This window comes from Chiloscyllium punctatum, chromosome 8, assembly GCF_047496795.1.
Source record: "Chiloscyllium punctatum isolate Juve2018m chromosome 8, sChiPun1.3, whole genome shotgun sequence".
Lineage (NCBI taxonomy): Eukaryota > Metazoa > Chordata > Chondrichthyes > Orectolobiformes > Hemiscylliidae > Chiloscyllium > Chiloscyllium punctatum.
The window spans coordinates 8,913,434-8,936,611 of NC_092746.1; the positions used below are offsets into that span (position 1 = coordinate 8,913,434).

The following is a 23,178-nucleotide window of genomic DNA, read 5'->3' on the forward strand; positions in this document are numbered from 1 at the left end:
ACAGACCACTGTGCTTGGAAGGTGTGTCCATTCAAATGTAGCTTGCACGTGTCAGAAGCAAGTAGAGTAGGCAGGTTGTGATGCCACTTAGTAAGGTTACATTGGGTTGGCCGTTGACCTGCCATTTTGGGTCTCGGTTCCAGTTAGGACTTGGCCCTCAACACCTCCAGCTGAACTTGTGTTCCGTTGCATGAGGGATGCTACCGCCTCCTCCACCGCCACCGCCGCCGCCACCACCACCACCACCACCACCACCACCACCGCCGCCACCACCACCACCACCACCACCACCACCCTCCCAATCCCACACCCACCCCATGTCCCCATAACATTTAGTACTTGTCTGCAGGCTGCAATCAAGGCAACTTCATCCATATTTCCTACTTTTCTAATTTGAGAAAGACACAACTTTTGTATAGCCAATGCCCACCAATTATTGTCACAATACTCTCCTTCAACAATTCTTAAAATTACTAAACATTACTTAAATCAAAAACAATCCTTCTGTTGCAGCAGTTTAGTCTTCAATATCCACCAACAGATTCGTGAATTGTATAATCCTGTAACAGTCTCACAAACTTGCTTTAGTGGCTTTTTATTTTGCAACATTGTAACTGCTGCTACCTACAAGGAAGTTAGTGGGAATGGTGGTACATTTACAACTGGTCAAAAATGCAACAGTGAGCACATGCTGCTTATATCTTTCTTGATGGTAGCTGAAGATTGAATCTTGTTGTTACAAAGTACTCAGAGCAATGCGACAGACCATCTATGTATCCATTTTGCACATTGCAAATGTGCAATCTTTAACATTGGTCCTCCTGGCTGACCTAAAGTGATGATTAAGTGGAGGCTAACCTCAGTGTGTTAAGGCTTTGTGCACAAAGATTCTATACAGCCAATGTAACTCAACTGGTACATTATGGAACTCTATCCTAGAGCCATCATAACTTTTGATCTGAAATACTTTTTATTGATGTTTTAAAATCAAAATGATGCCCTGAAACTAAATATTTTGATCAATACTCTACTGTGGAAGTTAAGACTTCCCTTTCCTGACTGTATATCTGTCATTTATTGAATGAGAGCAATTTTTACAGTTCAAAAAAAAATTGGATAGTACACAAGAAATTGCAATTAATTGCTGCCCTAAAAGTGTAAGTTGAATTTTATTCTTAGTCTGTGTCAAGCCAATTTTATTTTAATGCTATGTGCAGACGTGCTTCACAATGATGCTGAGATTGCAACAGAGAACATGCAGGAAGATTTCACCCTAGTTTTACAGAGGAAAAAAACCTTTGGTTCTGTCAGACTCTGGCTCAATCTACTAACTTACTTTCTTCTATGTGTGAGCCAAGTCCTGCGTGTTCTTTAAATGAAGCAATAGAAGATGATATTCAGTCTCACAGTTTATTTTAGCAGTAAGTGGATAAAGCATACAGAGCTCTGGGTCTAGACCTTTCTGTCCCTGACAAACTATATAATGTGTCAGTTCAGAAAGTACCACACCCTTCTGTCCCTGACCCAGTCTTTTTATATAATAAAAACGTCATGCAATCACCGAGGTGGGATTATCTTCTGATTGGCTGTTGATCTGACTCCATTCTCCGCCTCCTGGCGTTCCCGGATGGCCGACCCCACGTGACCTTGCTTTGCCCGTGAAACGGAGGACCACGTGACCTCCCTGCACGCCTCCGGCGCGTGAAACAGAGCATCACGTGACCTCGTTTTGCAACGGAGCGGAGCACGCACATAACGGAGCATCCCCAAAGGCTTCCGAATGCTGAGTATATTTAAATGGTCTCATGAAAATGAGACCAACAAACCGAGTTTATACATCATATTCGGTCTCCGATGCATAGTCTTCCCTTCTTGCCAGAGCCATGGTTTCCGTCTCCATCTGGTAGGGCGGGGGAGCCTTCCCTTCAATTGCTGTGAGGATTACCCCCTGCAGTCTGACTGCATGTGATGTGCCCTCCACCACCCTGTACGGTCCTGTCCACCTTGGCTCCAACCACTTCCGTATGATCACCTTCAACAGGACCCAGTCCGTGGTAGGTGGCACCTGGCTCTGTCGGTCCCCCTTTTCCAATCCAACCTGTTTGGAGAAAGCTGACACCAAAGCTGTTAGTTGATCATAATAAGGCCTGTACCTGAGAGAAGCTCCTCCTCCCTCTAACATCTGTATTCCAGCTCCTGGTCCCGGGAACTGCTGCCCTGTTGTTAGCTCATACGGGGTAAACTCTGTGATGGAGTTTACTGAACTTCTAATGGACAGTAAAGCAAAAGGGTAGGGCTTCCAACCAACTTAACTTTGTTTGGGCACACACTTTTCCTATTTTTCCTTTTATGGACTGATTCATTCTTTCCACTTTTCCCTGTGACTGAGGATGGTACACTGTTCCAAACGCATGTTTCAGTCCTAAAGCTGCTTCAATTTCTTGCAGGTCTTTGTTCTTGAAATGTGTGTCATTATCTGACCTGACTCTCTTTGGAAACCCATGCATTGGAATGTATTGGTTTATCAAAAATTTGATCACTGTTTTTGCGTCTTCCTTTTTCGCAGGTATCGCTTCTGGCCAACCAGTGTATGCAGCCACTGCTACCAAAAGGTACCGGTATCCGTTTACTCTCTCTATCATGTCAGTGTAGTCAATCACTATTTCCTGACCTGGCATTCTTGGGAGAGGGAATTTTCCCTCGTGTGGTTTCACTGCTGTTCTCACATTGAAAATTACATCAGAGAATGTAGAACGTGTACAGAATACAACCATTGCTGGCAAGAACGGATGCCACCAATGTGTCCGATACCTCTTCATCTGTGTTTTTCCACAATGTGTCAACCCATGAGCCTCCTGGAACATGGAAGCTATCAAACCTGGGGGTAGGACTGGTCTACCGTCTGGTGACCTCCAAATCCCTTCTGACTCTGTGGCCCCTCTCTCTCCCTCCAAACTGTCAGTTCCTGAGGAGAGGCTTTCCGCTGCTCTTTGATTAACACATTTACATCACAGGCTGGCAGCAGGTCGTACACTGTTCTCTCTGTTTGCATCATTATATACTGTGCTGTATACCCGGCTGCTTTCTTTGCTGCTGAGTCTGCTTCCTGATTGCCCTTCGCTACTACTGTATCTGCTTTATCATGTCCTCTACACTTGACCACCGCCACTTCTGCAGGTTTCATTAGGGCCTCCGCTAATCTTTTCATATCTTTTTCATGTTTAATTGGGGTTTTCGCTGCTGTGAAGAATCCTGCTCTAATCCATTGACTGAGTTCTACCTGTATAGCCCCTGCCACATATGCAGAGTCGGTGTAGATATTTCCTCTTTTTCCCTCTGACCATTCTAACGCAGCTATCATTGCCTGTAGTTCAGCCAACTGGGCTGATTCTTTGCCTGTCCCTTTTCCTGTCAACACTTCCTCAAATCCCTCACTCGTCCGTCGCACCACTGCATAGGCTGCTTTAAGTCCTTCAGTTGGATGTCTGTAACAGCAACCATCTGTGAACAGCACTTCTGGGTCTACTAGTGGAATTGCCTGTAAGTCTGCCCTAACCTTGACGTCTCTCAGTATCCTTTCCTCACACATGTGGCTCTCCTTCTCCCATATTGTCAGCCATGTTAATTCCTTTGTGTGTAAAAGTTATATGTGTTGCATTCAGGATTTTCTCCAACCTGGTTTGCTGCAGTGACGTCATTGTAAAGGCCGTTGAGTTCCCATAGGCCACTATACTGTGTGTCGTCAGTACTGTTAGTGAATGGCCCATGACTACATGTGCTATCTTTTGGAGAATATTTGCTACCCCTGCTGCATGTCTTGTACATGGCGGGTGTTTGTCCTCTATTGGATCAAGGGTAACACTTTCCTACATCAACACCTGCCTGCCTCCCCCTTTTTTCTGAAAAAGAACACCATTTATTGTGTAACTTTTCAGAAATATCGAGGAAAAATGGCTCTTTGTAACCCGGGACCGCTAAATCAGCAGCCCACGTTAGGGCCTGTTTAAGAGAGATGAAACTTTCGTCTGCCTCCGTGGTCCACTGCAAATGGGCCGACAAATTTCTCATGCCTTGTTCATTAACCATGGCTCTGAGAGGGAAAGTGAGCTCCCCATATGATGCAACGAATTGTCTGCTATATCCTGCCAACCGAAGAAACGAAAGCATGTCCTTTACAGTGATCGGTTTGGCATGATGCAGAATGGAAGATCTATGGGACGGAGAGAGACCTGTTCCCTTAGCGGAAATCACTCTACCCAAAAAAGACACCGTCTGTCTGCAGCATTGTAATTTAGCCCGTGAGACTTTGAAACCAACTTTATACAGGCGAAGCAGCAACGTCTTTGTGGTTGCCAGACAAGAAACATAGTCGTGAGCGGCCAAAAGAATGTCATCCACATACCGGATCAATGTCACCCCCTTTGGGAGTGATATGTCGTTCAGTTGCTGTTTCAGTATCTGATTAAACACCCCCGCCGACAAAACGAACCCTTGAGGGACCCTTGTATAATGTAGTTGTTGGCCTTTATAGGTGAACGAGAAAATGTCCCTCAAATGATCAGCTAAGGGCAAACAGAAGAACGCGTTGGCCAGATTAATGCACGAGAACCACTTATGGTCAGGGGTCAGCACAGACTTTGCAGTGTAGGGGTTTGGAACTGGAACTGTTGAAGTATAAACAAGGCTATTAATCCGCCTCAAATCATGGGCCATCCGATATTAGAGGAAATATACCATTGTGTCCCTTCTAAATGCTGATAGAATGCATGCTGATAGATGTCATTATCATCTCTATCATAATACAGGGTAACGTGAAGGGGATCTGCAGGAGGAGCATAGGGATGCAGCATCTGAACCCACGGTCGCCATCGGCTGTATAAAGACTGTATACCGCTGTTCTGCCTGTTTTCGGGTTCGAGGAGTCCCCAATATATATCTGCCCACTGCCCTTCTGCCATTGGAGATGTGTCCGGTGATAGCATCATTTGGGATCCAGAGTGAATCATTCTCATAGAACAATTGACAGAATAGCCATTTGGAAAGGTCACTACCAGCCAGTCTAGTCCGCACAGAACCGAGACCCCACATCTCACCAACAAGTTACAGCCCATCAGATTCACAGGGCATGAAGGTGAGATGAAATATACCGGTGACGAACGGTCTGTCCAGCCACTGATGTGATCAGTGGCGATGTCAAAGGCAGATTTTCTGGTTTGCCCGAGAACCCTACCAACTGAACGCTGGAGGATGACATATTTGACCGAGGTATATCACAAGTGATGGTAGAAAATCTTGCACCCGTGTCAACCAAAAAAAGACAGATTCTTGTCCATTATCCTCATTTGCATATAGAGGTCTGCCAACCCCACATGCCCCTGGATTCTCAGGCCCTGTCAATATTCGTACCCCTGTCCTTCCGGCATAGTCTGGGGGTACTGTCCTTGCACTGGAGCTGCAGCTGCATTTGGGGCTCGGTAAGGCTGAGCAGCCTGTTGAAAAGGAGGCTGACTTGAGCGGACATACTGTCCTCGAATCAATCCCTGGCCTCCCTTCTAGCCTCATCAAGCTGTAACTTCAGCAACTGCACTGGAGCTGACTCGTTGCTCTGTTTATCTTCATCCGGTTTTGTCCTGTAACGCTTCATTTGGTACGTCAAGTGTTTCTCCCACTGTTCTGTAGAACAACCTGGGATATCAGGATTACTCTCCATTGCCTTTTTTACCTCCTTAGACATCCCTGCCATAACGGCATTCCTAAATAACGTGGTCTGTAGCTGACCCGACCCTGGATGGCTCCCTGCAGTATCTGTCCAGGTGCCCTTCCACCTAGCCAAAAAGGCAGGCATATCCTCACCCTCCTTCATTGTGAAGGTGAGTGAGTGCATTGCTCCCGGTGGAATCAGAAATCTACTCCTCATTGCCCTTCTCACACAGGTAGTAAGGTGGTCCCTGCAGACGCTTCAATCTGCTATATTTCCCACATATTCAATTGCTTGCCCAACAAAGCTCTCCAATCGCCCATAGCTAACTTGTACCCTAGTGTATATTGGCAAAATTTAGTCATCCAAGGCCCACCTCCCTCCATGGGTGAGGGCATTTTATCCAGGATGCAGTTCATGTCAGTAAATGTGAAGGGTTGATAAACATCCCCCAAATAAGAGCCTCTGTAAATTAATGGCATTTGGTGGTGCTGATACCGTATGGGTTGTCGTAATGTGTCTCTGTGACACAGGTTGTAACTTGGTTCAGGTAGGGGCTTCACTGGAGGGCCATGTTCGGTATGCATTGTGAGTGAGCCTTTCAAAGTGATGGGGTAGGTGTGTGGGTCATCTTCGGTCAGGGATTATTCATCCTCAATATCTGTACTATTTTTAGACACCCCCCATGCAATTTGTCTCTATCTCGTTCTTCCCCCAAATCTCTCCTTCTCTTGCCTGAGAACAAGTCATCTAGTAACTGACCTTCTTTAACTCTCTATTCAGGTTCTAGTGTTAGTTTTTCTACCTTTCTGATGCTTTCTTCTACTGCTTCCGCCAGTCTTTCTTTTACTGCTTCGTACTCTCTTGTTCCTACTTCTTGCACATCTAACACCCCTTCTTGAACATACATAAGTGGCATTTGTGTTACAGGATATGGGGGCAGTGATTGTACCCCAGGCGATTTAGAATATAACGGCACTGATGGTCCTGCCTTTTCTGTCTCCTTCGCCAGTTTTGTCTTAGAGGTACCACCCACCCTCTTTTGCAATGTTTCTACCGCAATACAGGCTAACGTCATATTATGCAGACAAATCCTCCTCTCTTCTTTCTCCTCACCTTCTTTTGTCCACTTTCTTCTAACTAATATTGAGCCTTTCTTTCCCTTCATGTGCTCTTCAACTTCTAATTTAGCTTGCTCTTCTGCTTTTCCTGAAAACGGTGACAATTTCTCCCTCTCCTCACCTTTAGGGACTTTGCCTTGTTGTTGTAATTCTTCCCAAATCTTATCATATTTCTCCATCATTGTCTTTTTGTTTGTCCTTTGCAACCCCACTAACTGAATTCTAGCTTCACCCCACTGCTGTTTTACAGGCAACATCAAGTCAAAAGAACATCCTCCGTATTCCTCACACTCTTTATCAAATTCCCCTTCCAGTTTATGTACTTTTGTTTTAATCTTCCCGTCTCGCAGTCAATTGGTTTGGATATAATATAACCGAGCAACTAACCCAATCAGAGACAAATCCGGTGGCCAGTCAGTTTGTATGGAGTACACCCGAGCAACTGACCCTTTCAGCGAGCTTTACCAGCAGTGCCGTTGTCACCATTAGGTTTCCACTGCCAACTCTGTCTCGTTGAGACACCACCGTCCCTGTCTTCAAGATGCTACTGGCTTTTCTGCCACCCTCTGTACATTCCCCAATATAAGTTTTAAAACATGCAACACATCAATCATACACCACAATTTGTGAGCGTTGCTTTTATGAGATCCTGCTCAATGGACTTTAAACCTCCTCACACTTATGTACCTTGTTGCTTTTATGGTGACTCTAACCCCAAGGGACTACTAAACCAATACTTTATCCACTTACTATTACTAGGACACTTGCAGTATAATGACAACAATCAATTTAGTATTTCCAATTGCAGAACTTCGATATAAACAGGCATCTGCTCACCTTTTTTTTTATGCGGCGCCGCTTGTTGTTGTCATCAGACATCAGTTGTCCATTGTTTCTATTTCGCTCTCTTTTCCGTCACTTCTCCGTCTTCATCACGTCGGGGTCACCAAATTGTCGGATTCTGGTTCAATCTACTAACTTACTTTCTTATATGTGTGAGCCAAGTCCTGCGTGTTCTTTAAAATGAAGCAATAGGAGAAGATATTCAGTCTCACAGTTTATTTTAGCAGTAAGTGGATAAAGCATACAGAGCTCTGGGTCTAGACCTTTCTGTCCCTGACAAACTATATAATGTGTCAGTTCAGAAAGTACCACACCCTTCTGTCCCTGATCCAGTCTTTTTATATAATAAAAACGTCATGCAATCACCGAGGTGGGATTATCTTCTGATTGGCTGTTGATCTGACTCCATTCTCCGCCTCCTGGCGTTCCCGGATGTCCGACCCCACGTGACCTTGTTTTGCCCGCGAAACGGAGTACCACTTGACCTCCCTGCACGCCTCCGGCGCGTGAAACAGAGCATCACGTGACCTCATTTTGCAACGGAGTGGAGCACCACATGACCTCCTTCTGCGCGCGCGCATGTTGGAGCATCCCCAAAGGCTTCCGAATGCCAAGTATGTTTACACTCGCAGCCAGCCATATATTTATAAGTAAGCCATATATTTACAGATCATGATTTTGAAAAAAGTCACATGCTCTTCAATATTAAAAACAGCACATGCTGTCAACATTAAAGAATGGAAAATGCCATAAACACTGAGGGGGTCAGGCAACATCTATGGAGAGAAACAGAGGAGACTTATTTTCCCATTTCTTCCTCTGATCAAAGGCTGGTCAATAAACCATAATACACAATTTGATGAAGAACTTAATTATGCCATTTAAAGTGATTAAAATGACAGCATATGATGTTGTCAGTTGCATTATTCTACATGATTGTGCTTCACAAATTTCAGATCTTTTAATCTCACAATGAAAACTCATACAATCCAACAGGGAGCAGCCTGTTGAATCAAAAATTGATGTTGAGGCAAAACAAAAATGAAAGGGTAATATGTGACACATGTTCTTTCTGATTGAATGTGGTTTCTGATGAGCCTCCACGGGACTCACTACTGGACCTCTTACTGTTCTACATATTTTATATATAGGTATGAATCAGACTTAAATCTAGGGAACTATCTCACGCTACAGATACCTAAATCTGTAATGGCCTCTGGCACGCTTGCCTTCATGGCTCAGTCCTGAGTACAGGAGTTGAAAGTCATGTTGAGGTTTGTATATGACACTGATGAGGACTCTTCTGGAATACTGTGTCCAGTTCTGGTTGCTCAGTTATTGGAAAGGCATTAAAATGGAGAAGGTTCAGAAACGATATACCATGATGTTGCTGGGTATGGAAGTTTTGAGGCTTTTTTTAAAAAAAAATTCTGGGACTTTTTCGCTGGCATGTAGGAGGTTGAGAGACGACATTATATAAGTCTATAAAATGAGGAATTTAGATAGGGAAAGAGAACTATCATTAGCCCTAGGATGGGGGATTTCAAGACTAGGTGGTATGTATGAAGACAGAGGAGAGAGATTTTAAAAAAGATATGAGGAGTACATGTTTTTAAACACAGAGGGCAGTTTCCATGTGGAATGGAATTCCTGAGGAAGTGGTGGGTGTGCTTAAAATTAGAACGTTTAAAAGACATTTTGGATAAGTACGTGATTGGGAAAGGTTTGGAAGGATATGGGCCAGGTGAGACTAGTTTGGGATTACGTCTGGTATGGCCTGTTTTGGTTCAAAGGGTCTGTTTCCATACTAGAAGACCATGATCTCAGTTAAACTGTCCCCAAGTCTCATCTTGTGGCGAAGAAAACATCCTAACTTAATCTTTTGTCATTGCCAAGGAGGAGAATTCTAATAATGTCCTTTAGGATTTCTCTACCTCTCAATTGATCATGTCCTGCCTATAATACTGAGAGCAAAACTGAACACATAATCGAGCTGTGATCTAACGAGTATTCTGTACAATATTTGCAAAGTCTCCATGCTCTTATACTCTGGACTACAATTAATATGGGGAAAAATTCTGTAAACCTTAACACTTTAAGTGCCTCCCCTACTACCATCAGGGATCTACGGCCATGGATTTTAACGTTCTCTGTTCCTCTTCACTTATCAGGAATTTAGATTTTAAATTTGTAATTCCTTTGCTCATTTATCCTCTCCAAAATGTAGTCCAACGCTCTTCTGTGGATTGAATTCCTTCCATCACTTTCTGTCCACCCGACTAGTCTTGTCTGTTTCTGCAATCAATCATGTGATCATTTTCAGATTATCTATAATCTTTTTAAACTACCTTGTCCATCTACAACACAAACTTCAAAAGAATTATAGACCTGAATCCAATGTCCCTCTGTTCTAAAAACACCACCCAAGGCCCTACTATTAATTGTATAAGCCCTACCCTTTTGTTGTACCAAAATGCAATATCTCACATTTATTCAGATTGAACTCCATCTGCCATTTTTTAGTCCAATGACCTGTTTCATCAAGATCCCTTTGTAATTTTTGAAAACCTTTTTTTTGTCTACAATGCCACCAATTGTGGTGTTGTCTGCAAACTTACTAACCATACCTTCTATATACTCATCTCAAATCATTTACATAAAATGACAAGTGGACCCAGGACTGATCCCTGTGGAACATTGCTGATGACAGGCCTCCAGTCCAAACATAAAAAACCCTCCACCATTATTCTGTCTACTGCTGCTAAGCCAAATATATTCAAATCAGCAAGCTCACTCTGAATCCCATGTGACCTAACTTTATTAATTTGTCTACTGTGTGGAACCTTGAAGGCTTTACTAAAGTTCAAGTAAACAGTATCCACTGCTCTTCCCTCAACCTTTTTGGTAGCCTCCTCAAAAAACTCAAATCAAGGTTGAGACACATTATTTTCCTCACAAAATCATGCTGACTATCCTTAATCAATTTTTGCTTTGTCAAATGTCCTTTAATCCAATCTTTTAAAATCAATAGACAATAGACAATAGATGCAGGAGTAGGCCATTCTGCCCTTCGAGCCTGCACCGCCATTCAATATGATCATGGCTGATCATTCCTAATCAGTATCCTGTTCCAGCCTTATCTCCATACCCCTTGACTCCACTATCTTTAAGAGCTCTATCCAATTATTTCTTAAAAGAATCCAGAGACTGGGCCTCCACTGCCCTCTGGGGCAGAGCATTCCATACAGCCACCACTCTCTGGGTGAAGTAGTTTCTCCTCATCTCTGTCCTAAATGGTCTACCCCGTATTTTTAAGTTGTGTCCTCTGGTTCGGCACTCCCCCATCAACGGAAATATGTTCCCTCCTGCCAGAGTGTCCAGTCCTTTCATAATCCTATACGTTTCAATCAGATCCCCTCTCAGTCTTCTAAACTCAAGGGTATACAAGCCCAATCGCTTCAGTCTTTCCGTGTAAGGCAATCCTGCCATTCCAGGAATTGACCTCGTGAACCTACGCTGCACTCCCTCAATAGCCAGAAAATCACTTCCAACAATTTACCCACAACTGAAGTCAAACTCACAGGTCGATAGTTCCCTGGGTTTCTCCATACAATCTTTCAAAAGCAAAAGTACAACATCAGCCACCCTCCAATCATTAGGCACCTCACCCATAGTTATAGATGATGCAAGTACCTCTGCGAGGGGTGTTGCAACTTCCTCCCTTCCCACAAGATGCTGGGATACATCAGAGCATGACTCAGATCTATCCACTTGTACATTCTCCAAGATGTCCTAAAACTTCCTCTTCTGTCATGTGAAATGTTGTTAAAACGTGAATTCATTTGTCGGCTTTCTCTAGCCTCCATTTCTTCCTCCACAGCAAAACTGACCTGAAACATTCATGTGGTCTCTCTCTCTCCTCTGCTGGGGTTCAACACAAAGATGACCTCTGATCTTCAAGGGGTCCTACCCTCTCTCTACTTATGCTATAGCTCTGAATGCATTTGTAGAATCTCTTTGGATTATCCTTAGCCTTATCTGCCAATGCTATATTAAATCCCACCTTTGCCTTCCTGATTTCGTTAGGAATACTCCTACACTCTTTATATTTATTAAAACAGATTCAACTGAGCCAAGTTGTCGATATCTAAAATAAGGTGCCCTTTTATTCTTGGCTAGAATAAATATATTTATTCATTCATTTCTTAATCTTACCATGCTACCCTTCATTTTAACAGGAACAAAATACTCTGTACTCTTGTCACACATCCAGTTACCTGCAAACAGTCTACTCCAATCAACTTTTCTAAGTTCTTTTCTCTTCCAAGGAAAATTTACCTTACTCTAATTAAAAACTTTAACTTTGATGAAAGGCTTTCCTTTTCCATAATGATTTTAAAACTAATAGAATTATGATTACTAGACCCAAAGTGTTCCTCCACTTTTACTTCAGTCACGTGCCCTGCCTCATTGCCCAAAAGAAGGTCAAGTTTTGTTCCTTCTCAAGTAGGAGCATCCACATATTGATAAAAATTTTCTTGAACACATTTGACAAATTCTTCTCCATCCAAATCTGTAATACTATGATAGCCTCAGTCAGTCGATATTTGGAAAATTAAACCCCCCCCCACTATTATCTTATATCTCCCTACATGTTTCTCAATTTCTCTTTGACAATTTCTTTTGGGGGGGGGGCGGGGTTTGGAGGTGGAGTGGGCATATAGTACAATCCCAAAGTGATCTTGCCTTTCTTATATTCATTTTCACTGGTTTTTCAGAAATATCTTCTCTAGTTACAGCAGTAATGTATTATTTAATCAAAAATGCCACTCCCTCTCCTGACTTACATCCTTTCTGACCCTTCCTATAGTATCTAATAGAGTCAGAGAGATGTACAGCATGGAAACAGACCCTTCAGTTCATGCCGACCAGATATCCCACCCTAATCTAGGCCCACCTGCCAGTACCTGGCCCATATCCCTCCTAATCTTTCCTATTCATATTCCCATCCAGATGCCTTTTAAATATTGCAATTATACCATTCTCCACCACTTCCTCTGGCAGCTCTTCCATACACGTACCACCCTCTGTGTGAAAAAGTTGCCCCTTAACTCTCTTATATCTTTCCACTCTCAACCTAAACCTATGCCCTCTAGTTCTGGACTCCCCGATCCCTCAGCTGCCAGTTCTGTCCATTTCTCAGTTAATTTTCTGTAATAGCTATGACATCCCAATCCCATGTTTTAAACGTACAGAGTTAATTAGCCTTTCTGGAAAGGCCCCTTGCATCAAAATTAGTGCAATTTGGTTCTTCAGAATTACTACATACTCTGACTTGCTCTGCTCACATTCAGAACCTTCCCCATCAATCTTGCTACTTAGAATACCTCCACCTTCCCGCCTGCTCCACCAACAAGTATCAAGTCTCTTTTGATGGAATTAGCAAACATTCCTGTTAAGATTTTGGTCCCTTTCCAACTCAGGTCAAGCCCATCCTCTTCTGTCCCAAAAGAGTTTCCAATTGTCTAAAATCTGAATCCCTGGACAATACACTACCTCTTCCACAATTGATTTCTCTCCTTTATCCTTTTGTGCCTTCCCTCAATCAAGTTTGGCATTGGGAGTAAACCATAGATTACTACTTTTAAAAAAAAGTGTTTTTAAAAATTGTGTGAAGCTTTAAATCTTTTACCCAAAAATGTCATTCTTACCAATGTGTACATTACTTCCCACCTTCTCAATCTCCCCTTTAACAGATGCTTGAAACTCTTAGAAAAGTCCTTAATCCTAGCACCTGGAAAGAAAGTTACCATCCTAAATTTACTTTCACTGCCACAATCTCCTGACTATCACTCCTGTCAGAGGCATAGTTCTATTAAATTTTGTCAAACACTGCTTAGCGTAAGAATCTTTCTCTGTGCCCAATAACTGACTGCCACAGAGAGACTATCCCCTTGAACATTATCAAAGCTGAATACCTATTTGGTAGACTAATAGCCACCGGAGACTTTTGAACTCTCTGCTCACCTTTCCTGACAGTCACCCATCTATCCAACAGATCCTGCTGCGTTGTCACTTCTCTAAATCAGAGCCATCTTACTCTGTCCCTAAATAAATAACATTAAGCCTAAAAAAGAAAAGGAACTTTCAATGACACCTCATACATAATCTAAAGCAAAATTTATGTTAAAATGCAAAAAAATTTAAGATGTACAAAACAGAGTCATAGAGCTGTCCAGCATGGAAACTGGACCTTTGGTCCAACTCATCCATACAAACCAAATATCCTAAATTAATCCAGTCCCATTTGTTAGCATTTTGTCCATATCCCTCTAAGCCCTTTCTCTTCATATATCCATCCAGATGCCTTTTAAAATGTTGTAATTGTACCAGCCTCCACTACTTCCTCTGACAGCTCATTCCATACACACACCACCCTCTGTGTGAACAAGTTGCCCCTTTTAAATCTTTCCCCTCTCACCTTAAAACTTATTCTATATAGGTTTGGACTGCCCCACCTGCAAAAAGAAGATCTGTTATTTGCACTATCCATGCCCCTCATGATTTTTATAAACCTCTATAAGGTCACCCCTCAGCCTCCGATACTCCAGGGAAAACAGCCCCAGCCTGTTCAGTTTCTCCCCATAGCTCAAATCCTCCAACTCTGGCAACATCCTTGTAAATCTTTTCTGCACCCTTTCAAGTTACATACACACACAATCTTCCTACAGCAGGGAACCAGAATTTCATGCAGTGTTCCAAAAGTGGCCTAACCAATGTCCTCTACAGCTGTAACATGACCTCCCAACTCAGATTCAAAACCCTGATCAATAAATAGAAGCATACTGAATGCCTTCACTATCCTGTCCACTTGTGACTCTACTTTGAATGATGAATCTGCACTCCAAGGTCTCTTTGTTCAGCAACACTCCCCAGGACCTTACCATGAGTGTAGAAGTCCTGCTAAGATTTGCTTTTCCATCTGCCACTCCTCAGCCCATTGGCCTATCTGGTCAAGATCCCATTGTAATCGGAGGAATACTCCTCCTACTGACCACTATATCTATAAATTTGGAGTCATCTGCAAACTTACTAACCAGACCTCCCATGTTCACATCCAAATTATTTATATAAATAGAAAAGCAGTGGACCCAGCACCAATCCTGTGGCAGCTGCTTGTCACAGGCCTACAGTCTGAAAAGCAACCTTCCATCACCACCCTGTCTTCACCTTTGAGCCAGTTCTGTATCCAAATGGCTAGTTCTCCCTGTATTCCATGAGATCTAACCTTGCTAATCAGTATCCCATGGAGAACCTTGTCGAATGCCTTACTGAAGTCCAGATAGATCACGTCCACCGTTCCGTTACTTCTTCAAATAAAAACTCAGTCAAGTTAGTGAGACATGATTTCCCACCCACTATTCCTAATCAGTCCTTGCCTTTCCAAATACATGTACATCCTGTCCCTCAGGATTCCCTCCAACAACTTGCTCACCACCGACATCAGGCGCACTGGTCTATAGTTCCCTGGCTTGTCCTTACCGCCCTTCTTAAACTGTGGCACCACGTTTGCCAACCTCCAGTCTTCCAGAACCTCACCTGTGACTATCGATGATACAAATATCTCAGCAAGGGGCACAGCAATCACTTCCCTAGCTTCCCACAGAGTTCTAGGGTACACCTGATCATGTTGTGGGGATTTAACGACCTTTATGCATTTTTAAAACATCCAGCACTTTCTCTGTAATGTGGACATTTTTCAAGATGTCACTATTTAATTCCGCACGTTCTCTATCTTCCATATCCTTTTCCACAGTAACCACTGATGCAAAATACTCATTTAGTATTGCTCTTATCTCCTTTGGTTCCACACATAGGCAGCCTTGCTAATAGTTGAGAGGTTCTATTTTTTCCCTAGATAGACTTTTGTCCATAAATGTATTTGTGGAATCCCTTTGGATTTTCCTTAAACCCAAAGCTATCTCATGTCCCCATGTTGCCCTCCTGATTTCCCTCTGAAGTAAACTCCGACTGACTGACTTTATATTCTTCTGGGAATTCACTCGATTCCTGCTGTCTTTCCCCGACATATGCTTCCTTCTTTTTCTTGATCAAAACCACGATTTTCCTAGTCATTCAAGATTCCCTACACCACCAGCCTTGCTCTTCACCCTCACAGGAACATACTGTCTCTGGACTTTTACCTAGCTTTTGAAATCTTCCCATTTTTTTCAGCTGCAAACATCCACCACCCCCCAATATCAACTTTATAAACCTTAAATAAAAATCAACCACTTAGCTGATTAATTGAGTAGAGTTAAAAACAACTCCTCTTCGATAAATTCCTAGGCAGAAAAAAATCTTCTCCAGAGCTGACCATGTTTAGGACGCAAAAATGAAAGCACTACATTTTAAAGAAAAACTATGTGCCTTTAACAAAAAAGCTTTTACAATGTAAAAACTCCCTTTAAAACGTGCATTTTTTTTTAATGCTTCTAAGTTCACATTTAAGGATAACTTCAGCCATTCATCATAGGCCCCCAAAAAGCTTGTTGGAAAATGTCGGTTAGGAAAGAGGAAATTGCAATTTTCTTTCTTAAAAAAAACCAAAAAAAAGTCTTATGAAACAAAATGAATAAAAATCTTATATAAGCGAAATATAAGTTTGAGGGAATGAGAGGAGGACTTCTGTAAGCAGAGGTCAATAATCAGGGAGAATATATTTAAAGCAATCGCTAGAAGGGTTAACAAGTGATTTTCTTTCCCCACCGAGAAAATGCAGAAAGTCTGGAACTCACACTTAAATGGGTGCTGGAGTCAGAAACCCTCATTAGATTTAATACTAAGGATCTTGAGCTAGAACATAAAAGAGGTGCAGGTACATTGTTCCTTTAAAGTGGTGTCATGCTTGCCTTCATCAGTCAGGGCATTGAGTATCGGAGTTGGGACATCAGGTTATAGCTGTACAAGACTGTGGTAAGGCCACATTTGGAGTACTACATATAATTCTGGTCACCCTACTATAGGGGCATGTTATTAAACTGGAAAGAGAGAGTGTAAAAAAGATTTACAAGGATGTGACTGATACTGGAAGGTTTGGAGGTACAAGGAGAGGCTGCACAGGCTGAGATTTGTTTCCCTCTGGTTGGAGGCTGAGGGGTGACCTTATAGATATTGATAAAATCATTAGGGGCATGGATAAAGTGAACAGCCAAGGTCTTCTCTCCAGTGTAGGAGAGTCCAAAACTAGAGGGCATACATTTAAGAGAGGGGGAAAAAGATTTAAAAGGGATCTGATCAGTGCATATGGACGTATATGGAACGAGCTGCTAGAGGAAGTGGATGCAATTATAACATTTAAAAGACATTGGATAGTTACATGCATAGGAACGGTTTGAGAGGGATATATGCCAAATACAGGGAAAGGTGACTAATTCACTCAGGAAACCTGGTGGCAAGGGCAGGTTGGGCCAAAGGACCCGTTTCCATACTGTATGACTAAGTCTAGGTCTATCAGATGATACATTCACAAGGGCTGAGTGACCGCCTTCAGTGCTGCAAATTTTGCCACTGTTTTTAAGCGATTCCAGATTCAGTGATAATTTCAATAAGGAAATTGGTGAAGTGTGACAGGCACCATTTCAGGTTGAACCTGCAACTTCCATGTTAGCTTTTCTTTTGGGTGAACGCCAAAATTCCATTTTTTGCTATTAAGTAACCGTAATATTTGCTGCAGTGGGACAAAGTGATGACAGTAATTTCCAAATAGTTTCGACAAAGGGAACAATGGAGTGGGACAAATATCTGCTAGTAAAATACAGAATGGTGTCATTAGTTGCTAAAGACACTTACTTTAATTCCTTGTGCTAGTGCCCCCCACCGCCCCACACACACACACAAAATGATGAAACAGTGCAGTTTATGGCTAATGTGTACTGGAATATTTTACTTCTTGAAATTGTACCATTTGTCTTAGAAATGTGAATTGACAATGACATCGAGAGGACAAGATGGCATCTGATACTTGACGATCAGAGGGTCCATTGTTCCATTTTCTTAACCACTGAAGTTCAAATGCATAAGGAAATAGTGTAAATTAGTGACAAATCAGAAAAAGAAATAAAAGAGAGAGGGGGAAAGAGAAATAAATTTAAAGTCTAACAATTTATTACCTGCAGGATCGAGACACCAATTCCAAATGTTCTCTTGGGTCTCCAAGTTTGCATAGTGTTGCAGGAACATAAACCATATCGTTAGGAAAAGTCTATACAATGTGAAGTGATAGACTAAATATGCACAGCAAGAATTATTTGTAGCACAGTGAGAATTTAGCAATGTCTTGACACTCATGATAAAATTAACAGTGATCTACTATTCGTGTGAAGATAGCAGCAAGGCAACTTTTGGCACTAGTTACAGAGGCAGCAGTCAGACAACTTCTGTATATGGATGGCTGTGGCCGACCACCATGCAAAGGAAGATGTTCACATAATAGCAAATGAATTCCTGAGGGCTGCTAAAGTTTTCCGCTGCAAAACAACATCTCTGAAGCCGACCCATTGCTAACTGTACCAGGCATAAGCTGTAAAGCACCAGACAAATCAGAGGACACCAGTGTCAGTTGTAGAAAGCACCTCATACCTTGGCAGCATGTATTGTAGGAATATTACTGTTGATGAAAATACTAGTGCACACACCCAGAAAACAGACCACCTACATCCCACCCCACGATCATGTTTAGAAGCAGCATGACATTAAGCTGAAGATTAAAAACCAAACTATACCAAACCATTACCTACTGAATGGCACAGAACCCTAGGTCTGCTACAAGTGCCACATCAAAAAGGTCTGAAATGTTTGCAAAGAGACCTGATGTCCTTCATGAGAATTTGATAGCACGAAAAAAAGATGGCAGGTTTATCATCAACGCCACACTCACAGGAATCCGATTCACTAGAGAGCAAGAAAAAAGACAACCAACTCCCATTCCTTGACGTGATGGGACAGAGAACACCGAATGGAGAATTCACCACAAAAGGAAAGCTACACATACATACCAAGTCCTGAACTACGAAAGCAAACACCCCAACACACACAAAAGAACTTGCATCAAGACACTGTTCAACAGGGCCACAACACACTGCAGCACACCAGAACTGCAAAAAGAGGAAGAACACCTCCACAATGTATTCGCCAAAAACGGATACCCCTGCAATTTCATCAACAGATGCCTAAGGGAAAGACAACGGAACGAGGACATGCCACAACCCAAAGGACTAGCCACACTACCATACATCAGGAGCATTTCCGAACTGACAGCCAGACTACTGCGACCACTAGGACTCATAACAGCACACAAACCAACAGCCACTCTCAGACAACAACTCACCAGAACAAAGGACCCGATACCCAACATGAGCAAAACCAATGTAGTGTACAAAATCCCATGCAAGGACTGCACAAAACACTACATGGGACAAACAGGAAGACAGTTAACGATCCGTATCCATGAACATCAACTAGCCACGAAACAACACGACCAGCTATCCTTAGTAGCAACACACGCAGATGACAAGCAACATGAGTTTGACTGGGACAACACTACTATTATAGGACAAGCCAAACAGAGAACAGCCAGGGAATTCCTAGAGGCATGGCACTCATCCACAGATTCAATCAATAAGCACATCGACCTGGACCCAATATACCGGCCACTGCAACGGACAACTGGAACTGACAACCGGAAGTGACAGATTCAAACCACTACAAATGCCAGAGGAAAGATCACAGAAGCGCTTCACAGGAGGCTCCCAAGCACTGAGGATGTCACCTAGACAGGGGACGAAACGTCTGCAACACAAATTCCCAGCCCGGCGAACAGAACCACAACAATGAGAGATGTTTTGCTGCAGTTGTACAGGGCATTCGTAGGCATGAAGTGTACTGCATATAACTATGGCTTCCTTATTTAAGAAAAGGCCTTATTGTATTTTAGGTAGTTTAAAGAAGGTTTACTCCACTGATTCCTCGGATAAGAGGCTATCCTATGAGGAAAGGTTGGATATGTTGGGTCTAAATCAATTTGGAGCTTACAAGAATGAAAAAAAACTTGAAGGAATTTAACAGGTGGATGCTGAAAGAATGTTTCCAATTAATGGAGAGATTACAAGGGAATACAGTATAAAATAGGGGGAAATCCCCATTTAACATGGAAATGATAATTCTTCTTTTCCCACGTGATCCTTAGTCAGTGAACTCTCTCCCAGAGAGAAACAGCGCAGGTAGGAACATTGAATAATTTTACAAGTAGAGGGAGATAGATTCTTCACCAACAAGGGAGGTAAAGATTTTTGGGGCTTATGCAAGAAAGTGAAAGTAAGCCTACAGCTGGATTAGCCATGAACTTAATGAATCGGTGGGTCTGATGGCCTAATCCTCTTCCAACCCATTTGGTTGGAGGGAAAACAAACTCAGTGCAAAAAATAAAGACACTTCCAAAAGTTCTGCATTGCAGAATTCTCTTGAGAACACACTGCAGAAAACTGGACCTTGTGGAAAAAAGCATGAAGTCTGGTTCAGCATGTTTCAAGGATCATCTGTAAGAAAGATTCACAATATCCAACATGGCTAGGCAGAGAAGAAGTCCTCCAACCTATTTCCCTCCATCAGTACAATCACCCAAATACAAAACAGTGACAACACGAATCACAAGTGTTTTGACCACCTATGTCAACAGCAAGCTCCTCAGGAATGAAAAGACCCATATTAAATTGAATCATTTTCAGTTGGGGCGTATTTGAATAGTGAAGTGGCAATCATTAATCAGCAACAGTGAAAAATCAACCACTAATTCATAGTGAACGGTGACTTGCATGTTCTTTCAAACGTGCTGTATCTTTTCAATACTTTAAACAATCTACACATTAAACTCACCAATATTTTTCCACCAATGAGCCATGAGTCATTGCACTACACATTGCTATTAATGAATTGAATTTATGTACAATTGTAACATTTAAAAGGCATCTGGATGGGTATATAAATGGTTTGGAGGGATATGGGCCAGGTGCTGACAGGACTCAATTGGGTTGGGATATCTGGTCAGTATGGACAGGTTGGACCTTAAGGTCTGTTTTCATGCTGTACATCTCTATGATGTTATGACAGTGAAACTGGCAGGATTTGTTATTATTCCAACTACAAAACTGCCAGAAGTTTCCCCAAACTGCATCGTTAAAATAGAAATCTTCTGAAATCACTTCAGTTGATGAATTTCCACTTTGATGAGGTTAAAAATCACAACACCAGGTAAAAGTCCAACAGGTGATGAAGGAGCGTCGCTCCGAAAGCTAGTGTGCTTCAAATTAAACCTGTTGGACTATAACCTGGTGTTGTGGGATTTCTAATTTTGTACACCCCAGTCCAACACCGGCATCTCCAAATCACTTTGATGAGGTTAGCCTCAATGTAATGATCCTTGAAAAAGGTCATGCATCACTGATTCAAACATAACAAGGGTTTTAGTGACAGAACAAATTCCTAAGTAGTGCTGGGCAACTGCACTGACCCCGATAAACTGGTTCTACAATTAAGACCATGAAGAAACACCAGAAGGAATCAGACCATTTAGCCCATTAATACTGCTCCACCATTCAACCATGACTGAAAAGTGTCTTGATCCCATTCTCCCACTTTCACCCTGTAACTTTTGATCCCCTTAACCATCAAGAACCTACTTGTCTTAAAATATACTCAATGACCAATTGTGCAATACCACAATAGCAACAAAATCAGAGAATCGTCACACCACAGAAAATGAGCATTTAGCCCATCTTGTGCATGCTGGGGCAAAAAAAGCCCCCATAGAACTGACGATGCTGAAAATCAGAAACAGTTAGTAGTTCTGAAGAAACGTAAACTCTTTCTCTCCACAGACACTCCAAGTTTTTTTCCAAAAATTTCTGTTTTTAAACTTTTTTAAAACAGCTAGTTTATAGTATTTCGTTTTATACGTTAATTTTTGCTGCATGCAAAATTAAAAAAAGTGGTGAATAATCAATTGCTGTCTTGTGATGAATGAACCAACTTGTTGACAGTTTTGAGCACCAGAGGTCTCCTTGAGTCATGGTAATGTGGAAAAAGCCACGAGATCAGTAAACCAGACTTTGCTGGGGGGATAAGGACGACTTTGCATCTTAATGCAACCCTAAAATACTATTGGCCCGCCAGTTTTCAGAGAGATAGGTGGGTTGTGAAGCCTGCAGCTCTTACCGGTGGATGTAGTGGCCGATGAACATTCCCAGCAGCAAGCGATTGGGAAGCGACAAAGGCTTAATGTCAGTGCTGAAACACATCAGGTAGAGCGGCACTGTCAGAGACGGCAGCTCCTGGATGAACCAAGCAATCTTCACGTTGACTGGAAAACCGAACTTGCTGCAAGCGTACCTCCCGTACGGCAAATCGACGAACTTCGACAGCACGAATGTGACAACTCCCATCAAGACCATGAGCCAGGACAGCGACTTCAGCAAAAATTCACTGTCATTATCCACACCCAAAGCTAACCGGGACAGTGACCACCAGAACATAATGAAGAATTACTGCTAATTGGCAGGACTTTCTCTGCACAGAAGACGACCCAGGAATTTCAACAATGAAAATATTGTGAAGGCGGGTTGAATATTGTCACTGCGTTCCTGATAAGAGGCTTTAAGAGAGGTTGTGACTGACTTGATATCAACCAATCTGAAACGGCGTTCCTTAGCGAGAATGTGACGTTAATTCGCAAGAGGACTGTAAAATCCAGCAGCAGCAAATGAGAGCAGAGACACTTTTAAGTAAATAGCCCTAACAGGAACTTCCCCCCTCTTGCTCATTGCAGCATTGCTCCCTGAGAATACTTAACCATGAATGAAATGCTCGTTGTAATGTTATGATCCCCAACATAGGGCTATTGTGACACACCTCTGGACCAGAAGGGCTGCTCCAGACGGATGTCATTACACCAAAAGAGAAAATGCTGGAAAATCTCAGCAGGTCTGGCAGCATCTGTAAGGAGAGAAAAGAGCTGACGTTTCGAGTCTAACTGACCCTTTGTCAAGGCTCATTCCACACCTGACGTGGAACTGCCGGTGTTGGAGGACTGGGGTAGACAAAGTTAAAAATCACACACAACACCAGGTGATGGTCCAAAACAACTGAACAGGTTTACTAAAAGATATCTTTCATCACCAACACAAAAAGTTGACAAATACATCTTGCAACAACTTGTATTTATGAGGCACTTCCGGTGTAGTAACACACTCCAAGGTACTTCAAAGGAGTGGAAGCAGGAAGTGAAGTCAGTAAGGGTGAATCTCTATCTCTAACCAGAACGGTAGAATTCTAAACCAGGGTTTCTAAAAAAAAAGTCCCATCCGGCCTAACAATGCTTCAAAGGAGAATAGTATGATCAACTGTGCCATTGTCTCTGCGAAGTAACTTATAGAAGACGGAGTGGTATGGTATGTGGCAGAA

At 42.4% G+C, this 23,178-nt stretch overlaps 1 protein-coding gene across 2 annotated transcripts in view; it reads right to left on the bottom strand.

The window, feature by feature from the left end:
- Positions 1-22,746, bottom strand: part of srd5a1 (steroid-5-alpha-reductase, alpha polypeptide 1 (3-oxo-5 alpha-steroid delta 4-dehydrogenase alpha 1)) — a 42,222-nt gene extending 19,476 nt beyond the window's left edge. Inside the window, exon 1 of one of the 2 annotated variants that reach the window (XM_072575149.1) lies at positions 21,934-22,746. In XM_072575149.1, coding sequence (XP_072431250.1) covers positions 21,934-22,250 — 317 coding nt within the window. In that variant the 5' untranslated portion in view covers positions 22,251-22,746. Of the gene's footprint in view, positions 1-1,561; positions 1,914-21,933 lie in introns of those variants that run through there. The other variant, XM_072575150.1, reaches the window with a different exon arrangement.
- Between the last annotated feature and the right edge of the window lie 432 nt (positions 22,747-23,178).